An 18,190-nucleotide genomic window follows, 5' to 3' on the forward strand; every position below is an offset into this window, starting at 1 on the left:
AGACATTTTTTTTTTTTCAGATATAATAATCAGCTGCAACGACCCACTGAATATCCAGTGATCCATCTCCACAGCTGCCCCTAGTTGCTGTCAACGAGCAGGAGTGGTGACATCACAAGTACAGCATGTGACCGCTGCAGCCAATCACTGCTCAGTGATGATGCTAAGGTAGTCAACACAAGAGTGGTGAGCCCAGGGATTGGCTGCAGCAGTCATGTGCTTGACATCACCAGTACAGCCTGTCAACATAGATCGGCAGCAGAGACATCTGCAAGCCTATGGAATAAAGAAGATTTTCTGTGGAAAACCCTTTTAATTTTTTTTTTTTTTGCGTGACGGGAAATTGTATAAAACAAAAAATAATTTGGTATATGTTTCACGTGCCAAAAACTGCACTAAAAATGCATAGTGTAATGCATTTTTAAAGGGAACTTGACAGCTGATATATATGTTGCCCAATCCATGGGCAGCGTGTACCAGACCGTGGTTGTATGATCTCAGCCAGGTATGTTTGATACTGAAACGCTAAGCTGTTTCAGAGTAAAACATATACGGTAGTTTAATAGCTGCTTTTCCCCACCTGCTCCACTGTGAAAGATAGGTCCCTATACACATGTCTGACACATGTTGTCCGTGTATCATGCAGCATGTTTCAGCTGTCAGGATCCCTTTAAAACCACATGCATATATTTTGTAAATCCCAACCAAAGCAGAAAAATATATGTTCTTGGAACATGTCAATGCAATTTAATCAAATTCTGTTCTTAGCATATTTCAAGAGATAAATCTGCAGGTTTTAAACATATCATAAAATAGGCATCATTTTATTCACGCATGAGCAATACATGCAGTCATGGCCGACAGTGTTGGCACTGTTGAAGTTGTTCCAGAAAACAAAGTGTTTCTAACAGAAACTTTTTGTAATTACCCATGTTTTGTTATACACATGTTTATTTCCTTTGTGTTTATTGGAACAACACAAAAAAAAACAGAGGAAAAAAGGCAAATTAGACATAATTTCACACAAACCCTCCAAAATGGGCCGGACAAAATAGTTGGCGCCCTCAACTTATTATTTGGCTGCACACCCTTTGGAATAAATAACTGCAATCAATCGCTTCCTATAACCATCAACAAGCTTCTTACAACTCAACTGGAATTTTGGACCATTCTTCTTTTGCAAACTTCTCCAGGTCTCTCATATTTGAAGGGCGCTTTTTCCCAACAGCAATTATAAGATCCCTCCACAGGTGGTCAAGGGGTTGCTGGTCACTTCAGAACTCCCCTTGTGCCTTGTTTCCATCCATTTCTGGGTTCTTCATGAATCATGTTTGGGGTCATTGTTCTACTGGAAGACCCATGACCTAGGACGCTAACTCAGCTTTGTGCCACTGGGCATTAGATTGCAATCTAAAATCCTTTGATAATCTTCACATTTCATGATGCCTTGTGCACAATCAAGGCACCCAGTGCCAGAGGGAGCAAAACAACCCCAAAACATCTTTGAACCCACCATATTTGAATGTAGGTGCTTTGTCCTTTTCTTTGTAGGCCTCATTCCATTTTCTGTAAACAGTACAACGATGTGCTTTACCAAAAAGCTCTACCTTGGTCTCATCTGTCCACAAGATTTTTCTAGAAGGATTTTGGCTTGCTCACATACATTTTGGCCAACTGCAGTCTAGCTTTTTTATGTCTCTGTGTCAGCAGTGGGTCAGAGTTTGATTTCATTGAAATGTTGATGGATAGTTTGCGCTGACACTGATGCACCCTGAGCCTGCATGACAGCTTGAATTTCATTGGAACTGCTTATCCACCTTCCGGACTACCCTGCACTACAACCCTTTGTCAATTTTTCTCTACCGCCGACGTCCAGGGAGATTAGCTACAGTGCCATGGGTTGTAAAGTTCTTGATTATGTTGCTCACCGTGGAGAAAGAAACATCAAGATCTCTTGTGATGGAGTTGTAACCTTGATACTGTTGATATTTTTCAACAATTTTGGTTCTCCAGTCCTTAGACAGTTCTCTTCTTTTTTATTCTCCATATTTCAATGCAAAGATTGAGTCAACTTCTCCCCTTTTTATCTAGTCTCAGGTGTGATTTTCATATTGCCTATACCTGTTACTTGCCACAGGTGAGTTTGTGTGAGCATCGCATGCTTGAAACAAGGTTATTTACTCACAATTTTGGAAAGATGTCAACAATTTTGTCCAGCCCATTTTGGGGGTTTTGTGTGAAATTATTTCCAATTTGTCTTTTTTTCTCTCTATTTTTTGTATTGTTCCAACGCACACAAAGGAAATAAACATGTGTATAACAAAACGTGTAATTTTCTGGGAGCAATACTTCCTTTTCTGGAACAAATTCAAAGGTGCCAACACTTTCAGCCATGACTGTATATATAGAAAAATATAATAAAGTTCATACAATTCAACAAGATAAGATGTACATAAAAATTTATTTTCCAAATTTGTAGTGGTTCCAAGTTACATGATGTTCTCTTTTCTATCCATGTCTAAAATTAATTTCAGAATTCTGCAGTTTTCCTGTTACCATTAAGCAGCTTATTGTGGGAACTCAAGTGGTCGTCACACAGAGCGGCGTGGTTAAGTCACATGGCAGATTATAGAAATCCTTGTTTGTTTCTAATGGCCGTACCTTATTTTTATGGAAAGCTATCCTTATGAATGGAGAAACTACACAATATTGTTTTTTGCAAGCATTGGCAAAGTTATATAACTGTTAAATCTAAACAATAAAAATGTGCTAAAAGCAGACTTCCAGGCTTGTATTCTAATTCAGACTCGTGTATTGTGCATGCCTATCGTTTTAAACGATTTTTCATATTCATTAGCAAGGCATGTGCAAAATTAATGAATTCGATACATGCTGCAATAAGGAGGCATAATAGATCACCACAAATCAGTATTAAAGGGTTACTCCTGTCTTCGTAAATGAGTATTGCTGGATAGTGCCTGTGAATATCAGCAATTTTGCAATTTACGACTTCTGAAAATTTTCAACCATTTTTGAGATATTAACACTTTTGAAGCTAGCAAGGATTTTTGTTATCTCCTTATCACAGACTGCTTACAAGCATCACAGCGGCGGAGGTCAGTCTCTTAATTAATATTTCAAAGAATGGCTGTAAATTGAAAAAAGTGCTTGTCCATTAGGATGAAAATAACCCTTTGGCCGGGGTCACACTTGCAAGTGCAGTGCGAGAAACTCGCATCAATACCCGGCACTTGGGACCGGAGTGTGCGGCTGCATGTATTTCTATGCAGCCGCACGCTCCGGTCCCCAGTGCCGGGTATTGATGCGAGTTTCTTGCATTGCACTCGCAAGTGTGACCCCAGCCTTTAAAAGGAACCTGTCATCAGATTTCACACCCAAAACTATTTAGATGCACACGTAGCTTTTTCAAAGACAAGTCCAGCAATACCTTTACATCGCCAGTCTGTTTGTCTGTTACGGAAAAATCAGCATTTGCATTGATATGCAAATGGGAACTTGTAGATCTTAAGCCTCTGTCACTCCAGCTCTATTTTCCGCCCAGCGCCATCTCTTCTTTCTTGACTGATAGCCTCCGTGCTATGTGACCTCAGGCAAAGGAACCGGCAGTCAAGTTAAAGGAGGTGGCACTGGGCTGGAATAGAGCCGGAGTGACAGAGGCTCAAGATCTACAAATATCCATTACAAATCAATGCAAATGCTGATTTTCTCTGTAACAGAGGAACAGACTGGTCATGGGAAGGTATTGCTGGACTCGTCTTTAAAAGAGCTACACGTGCATATAAATAGTTTCAGGAGTGAAATCCTACTGACAGATTCGCTTTAACAAATCCCCCCCAATCCTGCTCACAGCACGGTGATTTGTGTAGCGATCTGAGCACCCGTGTGTCCATTACATAACTAGGACAGATTGTTTTTGCCACTGGAATAATGTTCATTTTTTAATACCAGGAAGCAGAGATCACGAAAGCCGATGATTCATATACCAGAAAATGGTAGAGCTTTCTATCTTACAACGAATAGCCTTTAATTTGAAGAAACCGTAGTACCGTTTTTTTTTTTACCCTTCCGGGTATACTTTCCCACTACTGATTAATATAGATAAAATAATAGAATTACTGCTCTGCGCTCAGCCATTTAAAAGCTCTTTGTGTTAGGTAATGCACGGTGTTTATTTCACATTTACCACGTTGTCACTCACAAAATGCCCAACAAACAAACCATTAATCTCATCTTGTACGACCAAAATGCACATTTAAAAGCAGGATTCCATTAGTAAGTGCAATCTATCCCAGGAATCTTGAGAAAATATGATCTGCTGTATGAAGAGAAGAGTAATGTTTCCCACATCCAGATAAGATTTAATCACTTTTCTGCCTCCCGCAAATGGGAATCGGAGTCATTCTTTTTCATAATACAAAGGGTGACAGAATTTGCTTTGCTAAGTGCATAGCTGTCGGCACGTGGTATCATGGCACAGATTTGCTTGCCTTGCTAAAGGGCCTCTATGGTTTGTTGTTCTCTTTTGCTATGAATTATTGTGAAAAAATTATTTTGGAGAACCTTTTCTCTCCCAACAGAAGGAGACCCCAAACGTTGTCTCTCAGAGAGCAAATCTTAAAGGGAATCTGTCAGCAAGCTTGTACCACTTAAGAGCAGGATAATATAGAGACCGAGATCCTGATTCCAGTGATGTGTAACTTATTGGGCTGCTTGCTGTAGTTTTGATAAAATTACTGTTATCAGCAGGAGATTGTCACTAGAGGACTAGTAAACCTGATGACAGGTAGTCTAACCACGCCCCCACCACTGATTGGCAGATTACTGCCTATGCACCTTGTAAACAGAAGCTGCCAATCAGTGGTGTGGGCGGGGTTATACAGAGCTCAGCATTCAGAGCACTGCTAGATCTGCAGTAGATAATAAAACAGTGATTTTATCAAAATTGCAGCAGGCAGCCCAGTAAGTGATACACCGCTGGACTTTTCTTTTCACTCAATGTAAACTGACCTGCAATGTGTTTTTCCAGTCCGCAGAACTGTGCGAACTGGAAAAACACTGTGCGGAAATTCCCATAGACCTGCATTAGATGTGGAAAATCTGCAGCAAAAAAAATGCACATTTTGATTTGGTGTGTTTCCATTGTGGAACTGCATCAAAAACACTTGTATTTCGTACCTAAGTATCAATACATTTTTGTCAAAGCAAAAAATCAGGAAGTAACAAAAGCAAAGCAGCTTTATTTAAATCATGGCAAACTAAATTAGAGACAAAATGCTGCATCAAAAACGTATGTAACAAAAAAACGCACACAAATGCGCAAGGAAAAAAACTCAAGTAAACTAATTTGCATAATAGGTGCAGAAATTCTGCAGTGTCAAAAACTCAACAAATACTCATCTTGGGAATGTAGCCTAACACGCTGTGTTTTTATGCAGTGAAAATACGCAGCATAAAAACTCATCAAAAATCTCCCAAAGGCACAAAGTCTTCTGAGTAGCACGGCATCATTTACATTCCTTGCTTCAAATGTACGATGAGGCGGAAGGAAGACTCTTGCGTTTTTGTACTGAAAGATCACTGAAAACTCTATGTAGTCAATGAATTGTATAGAGAAAGAATGGAAAAAGGACACATGGCATAAGGTAAGACGGCGAAACTACCAATACCTGGTTTATAAACAACAGTATCACTGTGCTTGATTGGCCAGCAAACTCGCCTGACCTTAAACCCATAGAGAACCTATGGGGTATTGTCAAGAGGAAGATGAGAGACACCAGACCCAACAATGCAGATGAGGTGAAGGCTGCTATCAAAGCAACCTGGGCTTCCATAACACCTCAGCAGTGCCAGAGGATGATCGCCTCCATGCCACGCCGCATTGCTGCAAGAGGAGACCCGACCAAGTATTGAGTGCATTTTTGTACAGAACATACATTTCAGTAGGCCAACATTTCGGATTTTAAAATCATTTTTCATGCTGTTGTTATAAAGTATTCTAATTTACTGAGATAATGACTTGTGGGTTTTCATTGGCTGTAAGCCATAATCATCAACATTAACAGAAATAAACACGTGAAATAGATCACTCTGTTTGTAATGATTCTATATAATATAGGAGTTTCACTTTTTGTACTGAGGAACTGAAATAAATGAACTTTTTGATGATATTCTAATTTTGTGAGAAGCACCTGTAATTGTAAGGTGTAAATCCAGCCTAAGCTGCAAATAAGAGTTTTATTGCATTGCTGTGTAGATGTCTGCCGATTTGGTAACGATGAGGGCAAAAAAAAGCCCAAACTGGATCTGACAATCAATGCAGAGCATTACCTCTGTGTAATCTTATCCCGATGCCAGGTACAGGCGTCTGATTTCAGCAAAGCAATGCATGCATTTCCTGAATGAAGATTGAATGGAGCGCAGGCTGCTTACCCATACACTTCATGGCTGTTCTTGGCCGGCTCCCCAAGATTCTTTTACTAAGCGTTGCACTGGCATTCTGTCAAGTGTTTTTTGTTTTTTTTTCCTCTCCTATTAGGCACCCTGTCTAACCAAAGTGTGTGCTGTCATTATAAATTTATGAATAATGGATATTTCTGGGTGTAGGCAGTACAGGATGTTCAAAAAGCAATGAGGTAAAAGCTATTTGCAAGGATCAGAAGGGTCTTAATATCACATTAGTTCCAATACGCCTAGCTTTGGTGAACTTGTCTTCACCTCATATTCAGAGTATATATTTTAACTTAGAGAATAAATGAAAAGTATACAGCAAAGCAGAAAACGGATACACTGGGTTATGCCAAGTGAAGGGCCTGAGGGGCCAGTAATGAATTTATTTCCATTTATTGAGATTTATTACTAATTAACTGAGAGAAGCACTTCCAACACATGTATATTAAATGTAGATGTAGTAATATACTCACTGATCGTCGGCTTTACCAGTCTCCAGCACTATTCTGGTCCTCTTCTTCCGGATCACATGACAACTATCCCGACTTGCCAGATCGCTCTGCTCTGTGTGACCCGGAAGTCTCTATTAGGGCTCATACTTACGTGCGAGAAACTCGGATGAGTCTCACACGGCAATACCCGGCACTGTACCCCGCTGTCAGGAGCGGAGCGTGCAGCCGCATAGCAATACATGCAGCTGCACGCTCCGCTCCTGAGTGCCGGGTGTTGATGTGCGAGACTCATCTGTGTTTCTCACATGTGAGTATGAGCCCTTACACTGTAAGCCCATGGAGCCGTGCAATGTATAGAGACGCTTCCGGTTTGCACTGCGAGCAGAGCGATCCAGCACACTTACACTACATATACCTTACATTTCCACAGGTTTAGGTAATAAAAGATGTAGTGGAAGTGCTCCTTTAAATTAGCAAATTAGGAGTTTTTTCATCATTTATATTTTTAAGCCAAATAATTTAGCAGTATATAGACATAAATGTATCAAATTCCCCGCTCTGGATCGCCGGGCGGCGCTCATAGCTATCCGGCAATGACAACCACAGGGGTCTCCTGCAGACCCTGGGTTGTCATGCCAACGCATCGGCGACCCATGGTCATGGGTGGTGATATGTGAGATTAGTGACGCGCACCCGGTGTGAGCATGTTAAATGCCGTAGTCAGAGATTGACAGCGGCATTTAACATGTTAACAGCCACGGGTGGATCACGATTCCACCTGCGGCTGTTCTGGGCACCTGTCAGCCCACAGCAAACGGGGAGCCAACCCTAGACGTATCTATACGTCTAAGGTTGGAAAGGGGTTAAAAGCAATATCTGATTTTCATTAGTTGATATTCGCTACATTGAAATTGAAAATAGTTTGTCAGTTTCAAATTATTTTGGTGAGCAATGTGGGATTTCCTTACTTTAACAGAAGGGTAACTTACTAATATCATGAAATAGGATCAACACTGGTTGTAAGTGCAGAATAAGAATACTTATGCGTTCTCTTGTTGAAGCAGGAACTTTCTATACAATGCATGTCAGAGACACTCCCGTCAGGTTATAGTTTAATTTATGATGTTTATCTGCTATTTGGTAAAGCATCTCCAAAATGTAGGATTGCACTGTTGTGCATAAATTGTAATTCATAATTGGTTTGATTGTGTGTACTTTATAATCGGTATTTCCTTAAGGCTTCTTTCACACTAGCGTCGGGCCGAGGTTACAGACGCTAGCGTTGTCTCCGCCGCACAACGGGGGCAGCGGATGCATTTTTCCAGCGCATCCGCTGCCCCATTGTGAGGTGCGGGGAAGTGCGGGGAGGTGGGGGCGGAGTTCCGGCGGAGTTCCGGCCGCGCATGCGCGGTCGGAAAAAGCGGACCGTCGTGAGCAAAAAACGTTACATGTAGCGTTTTTTGCTCCCGACGGTCCGCCACTGCACAACGCATTCGTCGCACGACGGGTGCGACGTGTAGCAATCCGTCACAATGCGTTGCTTCATGTTAATCAATGGCGAAAAAACGCATCCTGCAAACACTTTTGCAGGATGCGTTTTTTTCGGCAAAACGACGCATTGTGACGGAATGCAGGTAACGCTAGTGTGAAAGTAGCCTAAGATATTAGAAATCTTCTCTCCATGCTCTGACTTCCTGGGGAGCCTGTGGCAGATTTGTACATATACACATCAGCCAATCTGGAGAGGGCAGAGCTGTAAGGGGCGGGAGAAAGCAGCAGATTGGCCAATGATGAGACAGGGGGTGTGTCTCAGACTCCCTGCAGACACTTTGCAAAGAAGAAATTGGAGTAACCATAAACCACCAATGAAATTAAAACAATAATATTTATTAGAAAATAATAATAAAAATAATTATCAAAATGTCAAAATAAGGAGGATTAACAGATAGAGATCCACCAGACCAATCCAGAATATCAAGCAGTATAACATAGATACTAAACCTATACACTCTCAGTCACCATATGTAATAAAGACCCAACGGACATAGGATGAAACAAGATCGGTTTATAGGTTGTAATGCTTACCCATAGTGAAGGAGGAAGAGAGGAGACTTGTTGGGGCTCACGTGCAGCTTTCTCAGGGGAAGGTGTCCCTGCAGACGCTGTAGCTAAACTGTACTCGCTGATCATAGCTCTGCCATTAAAGACCTGAGTTAAACAGACACCGTCTTTGAGCTCCTGGCTGAAGAGTTCGTTAAACTCTGATAGTTGATATGTTACGATTGGTTGAATTACCAATTGTTTCTGTACTTTTAGCTGACAAATTTCGAATGTTAAAAGATTTCACAAATTTTGTTTGTGTGTGTAAATCTTGAAATACTTATAATCTGTAAACATGGTCCCCATGCCAAAATAAGACTTCACATGTCATACGTTGTTTCCTAATATAAACCTGTAAAGGGGTTTTCCTCTACTCAGACAAAACCTTCTAAATCCCTATGTTTCCTTAGTAAAATAATAATACTCATCCCTGGTGCTGGTGTCATTCTAGCGGTGTCGCAGATAACGGCAGTGTGGGGCCTTCATACTCTGGATTACTATGCACTGCCTGGACTGGAATTGTAGAATACAAATGTCCTGATTTTACTTATGAAAAATCTTCCTGTAAATATTCATTGCTTGGAAAATGTGGAATTTGATTTGTGATTTTTTTTTTTTACATCTCCTATTTCTGCACACTCTGAATGTGACAAGATCTAAGCCATGCCTTTTAGTCCAGGATCCTCTGTAGCCCCAGTGTTCTGCTTTCCCAGCGGTGCAATTTTCCAGAGGAGGAATGCCCTTATTTATTCAGGGGAGGCCTGCTATGTGGCCAAGCTGTTTGTTTGGACTTTTTGCGACCTTTGAAGAAGTGACAAGCTACAAATGTATCTTCCCTGGTTGTGGCATGCCTTGTGTTTTTCTTCGAAGACGTCTTGTGAGAAGCAGAGCAGGCTTGAAATTCGATTTGCTCCATGCAGGAGAACTAGATTGTTCTGTCTGTGAGAAGTGTAGCTAGAATTTTCGTTGGCGTAGACTGAAATTTGATATTCATTTTTTTTTCTTCCTCTGTATGTACATGGATTGGAATATTAGCTTACCACCTGTGTTTTCCTGGCAAGGTTTCCCAGGCTGTAAAGTAACATCAGGGTGGTCAAACCTAATAGCCACAAAGAATGTATGTTTAGCAGCATTCTTCTCTTGCAATGGCTAGTCTAGGTTTTTCTGTTGTACCACACCGATTTACAGATATCATCATTCAGACTCATAAAATGTGATTGTATGGAGGTTGTAATCATTACTTTATCTGATATTTCACCATGTAAGAATCGTACTGGTCATGAATGCAATATGTGGTAGGAAATTCATACATCCACATTAGCTAATAATATTTTTGTCTTGTGAGAAAATCCTGTATGAGTAGAAGCAAATGTGAATAGGGGTCTCTGTAATGTAGCCATGCTGACCCTCAGTGAGAGAGGGAAATCGGTATGGCGGTCTTCTCCATAAATGACCATAAACATTTTACAGATTTTGTTTGAATGATCATATTTCTGAAAGGGAATTTTCCAGCCTGAGAAGAAAAGTCTGTGTGACTGCAGACTGACAAATTGTGACAGTGTTCGATACACTCTATCACGATCCCACAGTATTCCCTGTTCGAATAGGCGGTCATGTGTTGGCAAAAATGCATTTGCACAGTTGCCATCACTTGCCCTTCGCGTCTCTTAATGCTCTTTTGGAGAAGTCAAGGAGAATGTAGTCGGCACGTGACGGTAAAGATGCAAATTCACATGGTCATGTGATCCCCACCTTCTCCAGTATTGTAACAGCGTGCACATTCCATACTGCCAGGATTCAGCAGTCTGTAGTCATGTAGAATGACTGCAGACTTTTCTTCTCAGCCTTGAAAACCATTTTAAAGGGAATCTTGTAAAACAACCTAAGCCCACAATTTTTTGGGGGGGTCATTTTACTGTCTGAAAAATAACGTCATCCACACCTTAACTTATGCGACCTAGTGCTCCCTGTCCGAACAATCTCTGATCATATGAAAATGTGGTTGAAGTGCTCTGGGAGTGTCACAGCACTTCTCTAGCATCTCCCTTTCCAGCTGTATGACCCACCTTCATGTTCTTGACTAAGGGGCTGAATCCTTCTGACAGATTCACTTTAAATTCATTAATCTCAACTCCCTGAAACATATGTTCACTTGTGTCTTGTTTATTTTCAATAGTAGGAATGAAAAAGGGCACTATCGGACACCTCTGACAATGGCTTACTTTTTGTGGAACAAGGGATGGAGCATGTTGAAATCCCAACCTAAGCGTAGACTAAAATTGAAAGGTTTACAACATAGTTATCTAATGGACATTAAAAGAAAAGATTAAGAGCTATAAAGATAGCAGTATACACTAGTAGCATTGCTTTTATTCATGTAGCCCTGGGTCTTTTCTTTAGGCATATGTTTTATGTTATGCGAGCATGTAGCACGTACAGATTATATGTGGGTTGTGCTTGTTGATTTGCTACATATTTATTGTATATTGACACAATTAATACCATCACCACCCTTTCACATTAAATGGGTTGTCCTGGAATCTCAGGGGTCTGCATAAATTAAAAATAGCTATACCTACCTATTGGTATCCCAGCTTAATCAATGTCTTGTCACCTCTGCAGGAAATCGGTGTCCACTGATCACCTGTGGCCTCTACATCTATGCCCGAGCAGAGGAAACACTGTGGACAGGATGGTAATGGCCTGAACCAATCAGCAGTTTCTGCATGTGTTAGTCCGACCTCAAGTTGGCCAACACCTTCAACAGTTGTGGACAAAAAAACGATCAGCTGACAACTATTTCTCCCAACCTTCACAAACACAAGCACTCTAGGTTTTGAATATGTAAAGGGGAGAAAACTAATTGAGCATGTGTACATAGGACATGACCGATCCTTTTTTTTTCTACATCAGTAGAAGATTGTTCTGTGCTCAGTGCTCATAGATTGAGACTGTCGTTGTCCTTGACAGCACAAGTCCTGTTTAAACATGTTGATGTGCTGCTGAGAAAGATGATCTTTTGTGCAAACCAAAAGATCACTTCACCCAACAGACGAACACTTTGCTCGTTTGTCAGGTGATCAGAAAGCAAGTTGATGCTACTCAATTATGGGGAAACGAGCGTTCACATTAGGGTTAGACTAATAATGCATGGCTACCTGTAGATACGTTTACCCTAATGCTTTTTTTCTCCAGAGGATTGAAATGAGTACACTTTTATCATTTAGATCCTTCCTTTTCCATAATTGGAATTTCTCCTGGATCTAAGGACATAGCTGTTGATTTTCCTGGCCCATATGACATTTTTTGATTATTCCCTGTTCTGTACAAGCCTAGCTATAAAGAGAAATGTCTTGTTCTGTTGTATTAAAATAAAATGTGCTAACTCCTCTATTTAAGAACAATACTATACATTCGTGGACAGGACATGTTAGATCCTAGATAGCAGCATTCACCCAGAATGAATTCTGCATTATTTCTTGCTACTGAAACTCTTGGGAATCCAGCGGACTGTAGAGTCTCAAATTTTGCCATTACATATTTGTCATTTGCAAGTTCTTCATTTCATTGTTGCTAAACGTATGCTTGATATTAAGACATGTTTTAGTATTTAATTCTTTCTGCTACCTACTACCTACTTATAGCTACAGTATATAACTTTTTTTATAATGTGTCAATATTTTTCTCTAATAGGTTACAGTCAGCAGCAAACACAGTGCCGCATACAGAAGTGCACAACAGACTTTGTGTCTCTAACGTCACATCTAAATTCAGGGAGTGATGGCTTTGACTCTGAGTTTTGTAAAGCCTTGCGGGCCTATGATGGCTGCACACAGAGGACTTCGAAAGCTTGTCGTGGAAACTTAGTCTACCATTCTGCAGTGCTGGGAATCAGTGATCTTATGACTCAACGAAACTGCTCAAAGGATGGTCCCACATCTTCTACAAACCCAGAACTTTCAAATGACCATTGTAACTTCCACAGCAAAGTGACAGCCCGAGAACCAGGGGCTGGAGAAAAGCCTCAGCCCAATTACCTCTTTTGTGGCTTGTTTGGAGATCCACATCTCAGAACTTTTAAAGATCATTTTCAGACTTGCAAGGTGGAAGGAGCTTGGCCACTCATAGACAACAACTATTTGTCTGTACAAGTGACCAACGTGCCTGTAGTCCCTGGATCCAGCGCTACAGCCACTAACAAGGTAACTAAATAACAAGCTGTGACTTGCTTTAACTTTGTGGGAGGTGAGGCGTGTCTGAAATCAATGGTAGGACTTTGTTTTACGTGTGAGTTTTCTTTTACAGCTAGTAATGTTTACTTGATATATTAATAGCCATTAAATCAAGCATCCATGATCTGTGGTTCAAGCTGCCATTGTGTAGGCTTATTTCATAAAAATGCACTTGGGGAGTCCGAGATACTTGAGCCAATATACAATATTTTTTTTTTCATTTTACTCACTCTGATTGCGCAATTAATTCCACAACATTTTATAGACTCTATCACAGTCCCCATTGGGGCTCACAATCTAAAGTCTCTATCGGTATGTCTTTGGCTGGTGGGAAAAAAATGTAGTACCTAGATGAAACCCAAACAAACATACAAACTCCTTGCAGATGTTGTCCTTTACTGGGAACCCAGTACTGCAAAACAATAGTACTAACCACTGAGCCACTATGCTGCTACACAATGGATGCCAACAAGCAGGGAAAGGTTTTCTGGAAAGAGAACAAATCTGAATCTTGTAGCTTTGAATGATGTGGGTACAGGTAGCAAATTGAAGGCCATCTTTTGCCATCTAAATCTAAAAATTTGAAATTTTGCATGCTGACATTTCAGTTTTATATACAGTGGGTACGTAAAGTATGAATACTCCTTTAAATTTTTCACTCTTTGTTTCAAAAAAGTTCATTTTTATTCTCACTAATGTACACTCTGCACCCCATCTTGACTGAAAATACAGAAATGTAGTAACTTTTGCAAATTTGATAAAAAAGAAAAACTGAAATATCACATGGTCATAAGTATTGAAGGTAAACTGATTAAATTTGAGGGTAAACTGATTAAATTTGCTCATGACAAAGCTAGGAGGGATAGCTAATAATAGAGAAGAGAGAGAGGATTCAAAAAGATATAAATAAACTGGAGCAGCTAACAATGATTTTTAACAGGGAAAAATGTAAAATACTACATCTGGGCAATAAACATGAAAAAAGCATATACAGAATGGGAGGAATAGGGCTAAGCAACAGCACATGTGAAAAAGACTTGGGTATACTAATAGAACACAGACTGAACATGAGTCAACAGTGTGATGCAGCAGCAAAGAGGGCAAATACAATTCTGGGTTGTATTAACAGCAGCATACAGTCTAGATCACGTGACGTCATTATTGTCCTCTACTCCTCTTTGGTCAGACCTCATCTGCAATACTGTGTCCAGTTTTGGGCACTACTTTTGAAAAAAGATGTCTGGACAGACATCTGTCTGGGATGATTTAGTGAATCCTGCTTTGAGTAGGGGATTGGGCCAGATGAGCCAGGAGTTCCCTTCCAACTCTAACATTCTATGATTCTATTCAGACCCTTTGCTCAGTATTGAGTAGATGCACCCTTTTGAGCTAGTACAGCCATGAATCATCTTAGGGATGATGCAACAAGTTTTTCACACCTGAATTTGGGGATCCTCTGCAGATTCTCTCCAGTTCCGACAGGTTCGACAGTGAATGTTAGTGGACAGCCATTTTCTGGTCTCTCCAGAGATGCTCAATTGGGTTTAGGTCAGGGCGCTGGGTCAGTCAAGAATGGTCACAGAGTTGTTCTGAAGCCACTCCTTTGTTATTTTAGCTGTGTGCTTAGGGTCATTGTCTTAACGGAAGGTGAAACTTCGGCCACGTCTGAGGTCCAGAGCACTCTGGTAGAGGTTTTCATCCAGGATATCTCTGTACTTGGCCGCATTCATGTTTCCTTCAATGGCAACCAGTCGTCTTGTCCCTGCAGCTGAAAAACATCCTCATATGCTGCCACCACCATGTTTCACTGTTGGGATTGTATTGGGCAGTGCCTGGCTTTCTCCACACATACCGCTTAGAATTATCAACATAAAGGTCTATCTTCGTCTCATCAGACCAGAGAATGTTTTTTCTCATAGTCTAGGAGTCCTTCATGTGTTTTTTTTTTTTTTAGCAAACTCTATGCGGGCTTTCATATATCTTGCACTGAGGAGAGGCTTCCGTCGGGCCACTCTGCCATAAAGGCCCGACTGGTGGAGAGCTGCAGTGATAGTTTACTTTCTAGACCTTTCTCCCATCTCCCTACTTCATGTCTGGAGCTCAGCCACAGTGATCTTGGGGTTCTTCTTTACGTCTCTCACCAAGGCTCTTCTCCCACAATTGGTCAGTTTGGCTGGACGGCCAGGTCTAGGAATACTACTGGTGGTCCAGAACTTCTTCTAGTTAAAGATTATGGAGGCCACTCTTCTCTTAGGAAGCTTCAGTACTGCAGAAATTCTGTTGTAACCTTGGCCAGACCTGTGCCTTGCCACAATTCTGTCTCTGAGCTCCTTGGCCAGTTCCTTTGACCTCATGGTTCTCTTTTGGTCTGACATGCACTGTGAGCTGTGAGGTCTTATATAGACAGATGTGTGCCTTTCCAAATCAAGTCCTATCAGTTTAATTAAACACAGCTGGACTCCAATGAAGTAATAGAACATCTCAAGGAGGATACAAGGAATGGACAGCATGTAACTTAACTATAAGTGTCTGAGCAAAGGGTCTGAATTCTTATGACCATGTGAAATACCAATTTTTCTTTTTTACTAAATTTGCAAAAATTTCTACATTTGTTTTTTCTTCAATCAAGATGGGGTCCAGAGTGTACATTAATGTGAAAAAAATAACTTTTTTTAATTTACTAAATGGCTGCAATGAAACAGAGTGAAAAATTTAAAGGGGTCTGAATACTTTCCGTACCCACTGTATGTGTATATATATATATATATATATATATATATATATATATATATATATATATATATATATATATATATATATATATATATATATATATATATATATATATATATATATATATTATTTTTTTTTTTTTTTTTTTTTTTCTATCCCAGACATTCCCAAAAAAATATTTACATACCTCCACATTGTCAAAGAACTTTCTGCCAGTAGTAAGAATATAGATCTATGAACCTTGCACTCTCGTTTTCTGTTCATGCCAATGAATACTGTGTATACAGGACTGCATTTTTAAGTTCATAAATTGTTTCACCAAAATTAATTTTCATCAGAAGCAGATTTTGCCTTGTTTTCTAACATGTGGATCGGAGAACACTTAGTGGTTTACACAAGTATCTTTAGCTCTTACAAATCATAAATAGGCATGCATGGCTTGCTCTTCGTCTGTGGTCTGATATTGGTGAGGGTCATAGGGGATGGACGCCCACTGATTTATGAACCATTAAACTGCAGGTGTGTTAAAATACTGTGGACATTAGGGGGACAGTTTTCTTGCACTGGCTACTTGTCCCATATACTGGTAGCTAGGTAGCCATTTTCCCTGCATGTAGTAGAAGGGTGATTTACATCCAACAGAACTATAGTTGATCGCTATTCTGTAGTCTCCAGTATTAACAATTTGTATGTTTTATGCTGAAGCATTGCGGAGTTTCAGAGAAAACATACTTTGAGCCTAAACCCGCAAAGAGGTGACCAAGATGACTCGGCACTGGGGTGGGTCTCTGCCAGCTTCTGCTGGACTAACTGCTGCCTCGTATGTGGGTATAGGAAGAGACCAGACAATCTAGCACAGCCATGTAGTAGAGTTCGGCGTGCACACCTGTAGGAGACGAGGTGCGAGTGGAACGGGAGTCTCAGATAATAAGGTAGAGAGTCCACTGCGTCCTCCCTTCATGCAAATGTGACATTTGATTGAAGTTGTGCAGAGAACAATCAAGGGTTCGGTGGTGCTCTCCATTTTAATTGAAAATTTTTGTGAGGTTTCGGTTTTCTACAAAATTTTTCTCAAGCTATTGCTTCTGGATCACGCTGTGGTCCCAAAGAAAACGTATAGGGTGCTATACAGTGCCTAGCTTATAAGGTCTCCCATTCATGGAACCCTTTGTTTGGGAGCATGAATTATCTGAAAAGTTCCCTTCAAACTCTATATCAATAATACTACCATCATATTGGGTATTTCATGATTCAGATTAGCCCGGAGAAATATTTCACTGTCCTCTAAACCATTGCAGAATTATGCCATGAGGCAGAGCAGCTATAATTCATATAAAAATGTCGTCTGTCTTCTACACGCATTAAGTCTTAATTTTGAGAACAGCAAGCTCCATAGAAATAGAAGGCTGTAGTGCTCCTGGTAAAGCTGGGACAGATGGGGCCCTGCCGGCGGTGCACAGACTGTGCCAGGATGTATAAAACTGTGCATTTTACTGAAGTTCTTAAAAATTGGTAGCAGCAGAAGAGAGAAGAGCCTGTAAATGACTGCTCTCCTGTGAGCGCCGCCGTGCAGCGGGGGAAGAGCAGCTACAGGGAACAGCCATTAATGAATAACCTGCTCTGTTATAGTGTCTCATAGTATGTGCTCCTGTATATTGGTTACTAGGAAGGAGCTTTGTCACATGGTACCTCATTAGCCGTAGAAATCTTGGTGTCATGGATATGCATTGCTGACATAGAGCCCTGTGCATGTGTGTGTCCTTAGTATGTACTAGGTAAGGCTACGTATAGCTTTGCCCATACAGACTGCATTCCAGCTACCAGACCAGTTCGTATGGATTTTTTCATTTAAAATCTCTCTTAGCCTCTATTTGAAATTGGAAGTGAATTGAATAAACCACTGTTCAATTGTACATTTTGTCTGTTTCAGGATCAGTTGGCAGCGCGCATCATAACCTACAAATCCTCCTACTCAGCGAGTGTTTGAAATTGGAGGAACATGGGAGTAGAGAATAGACCTTATGGAGCTGCACGTTGTGGCACATTGACACCAGTAGTTTTTAGGCCATTACGCGCACTGTTAATACAACCAGTCAGCGCTCGATTGAAGATCTGTAGACACAAACTGTATGGGGGAATTTTCCCCAAATCACAAGTTGTTCCCTATCCTTATGATAGTTAGTAACTTGCTAATTGCTGGGAGTC

At 40.6% G+C, this 18,190-nt stretch overlaps 1 protein-coding gene across 6 annotated transcripts in view; it reads left to right on the forward strand.

The window, feature by feature from the left end:
- Positions 1-18,190, forward strand: part of RGMB (repulsive guidance molecule BMP co-receptor b) — a 91,787-nt gene that overhangs the window by 52,395 nt on the left and 21,202 nt on the right. For 5 of the 6 annotated variants that reach the window (XM_077289638.1, XM_077289630.1, XM_077289648.1 and 2 more), the window contains one exon: positions 12,714-13,222. In XM_077289638.1, the coding sequence (XP_077145753.1) occupies positions 12,714-13,222 (509 nt within the window). Of the gene's footprint in view, positions 1-11,642; positions 11,716-12,713; positions 13,223-18,190 lie in introns of all 6 variants that reach the window. The other variant, XM_077289666.1, reaches the window with a different exon arrangement.

The sequence above is a fragment of the Ranitomeya variabilis genome, chromosome 1, assembly GCF_051348905.1.
Source record: "Ranitomeya variabilis isolate aRanVar5 chromosome 1, aRanVar5.hap1, whole genome shotgun sequence".
Classification (NCBI taxonomy): domain Eukaryota; kingdom Metazoa; phylum Chordata; class Amphibia; order Anura; family Dendrobatidae; genus Ranitomeya; species Ranitomeya variabilis.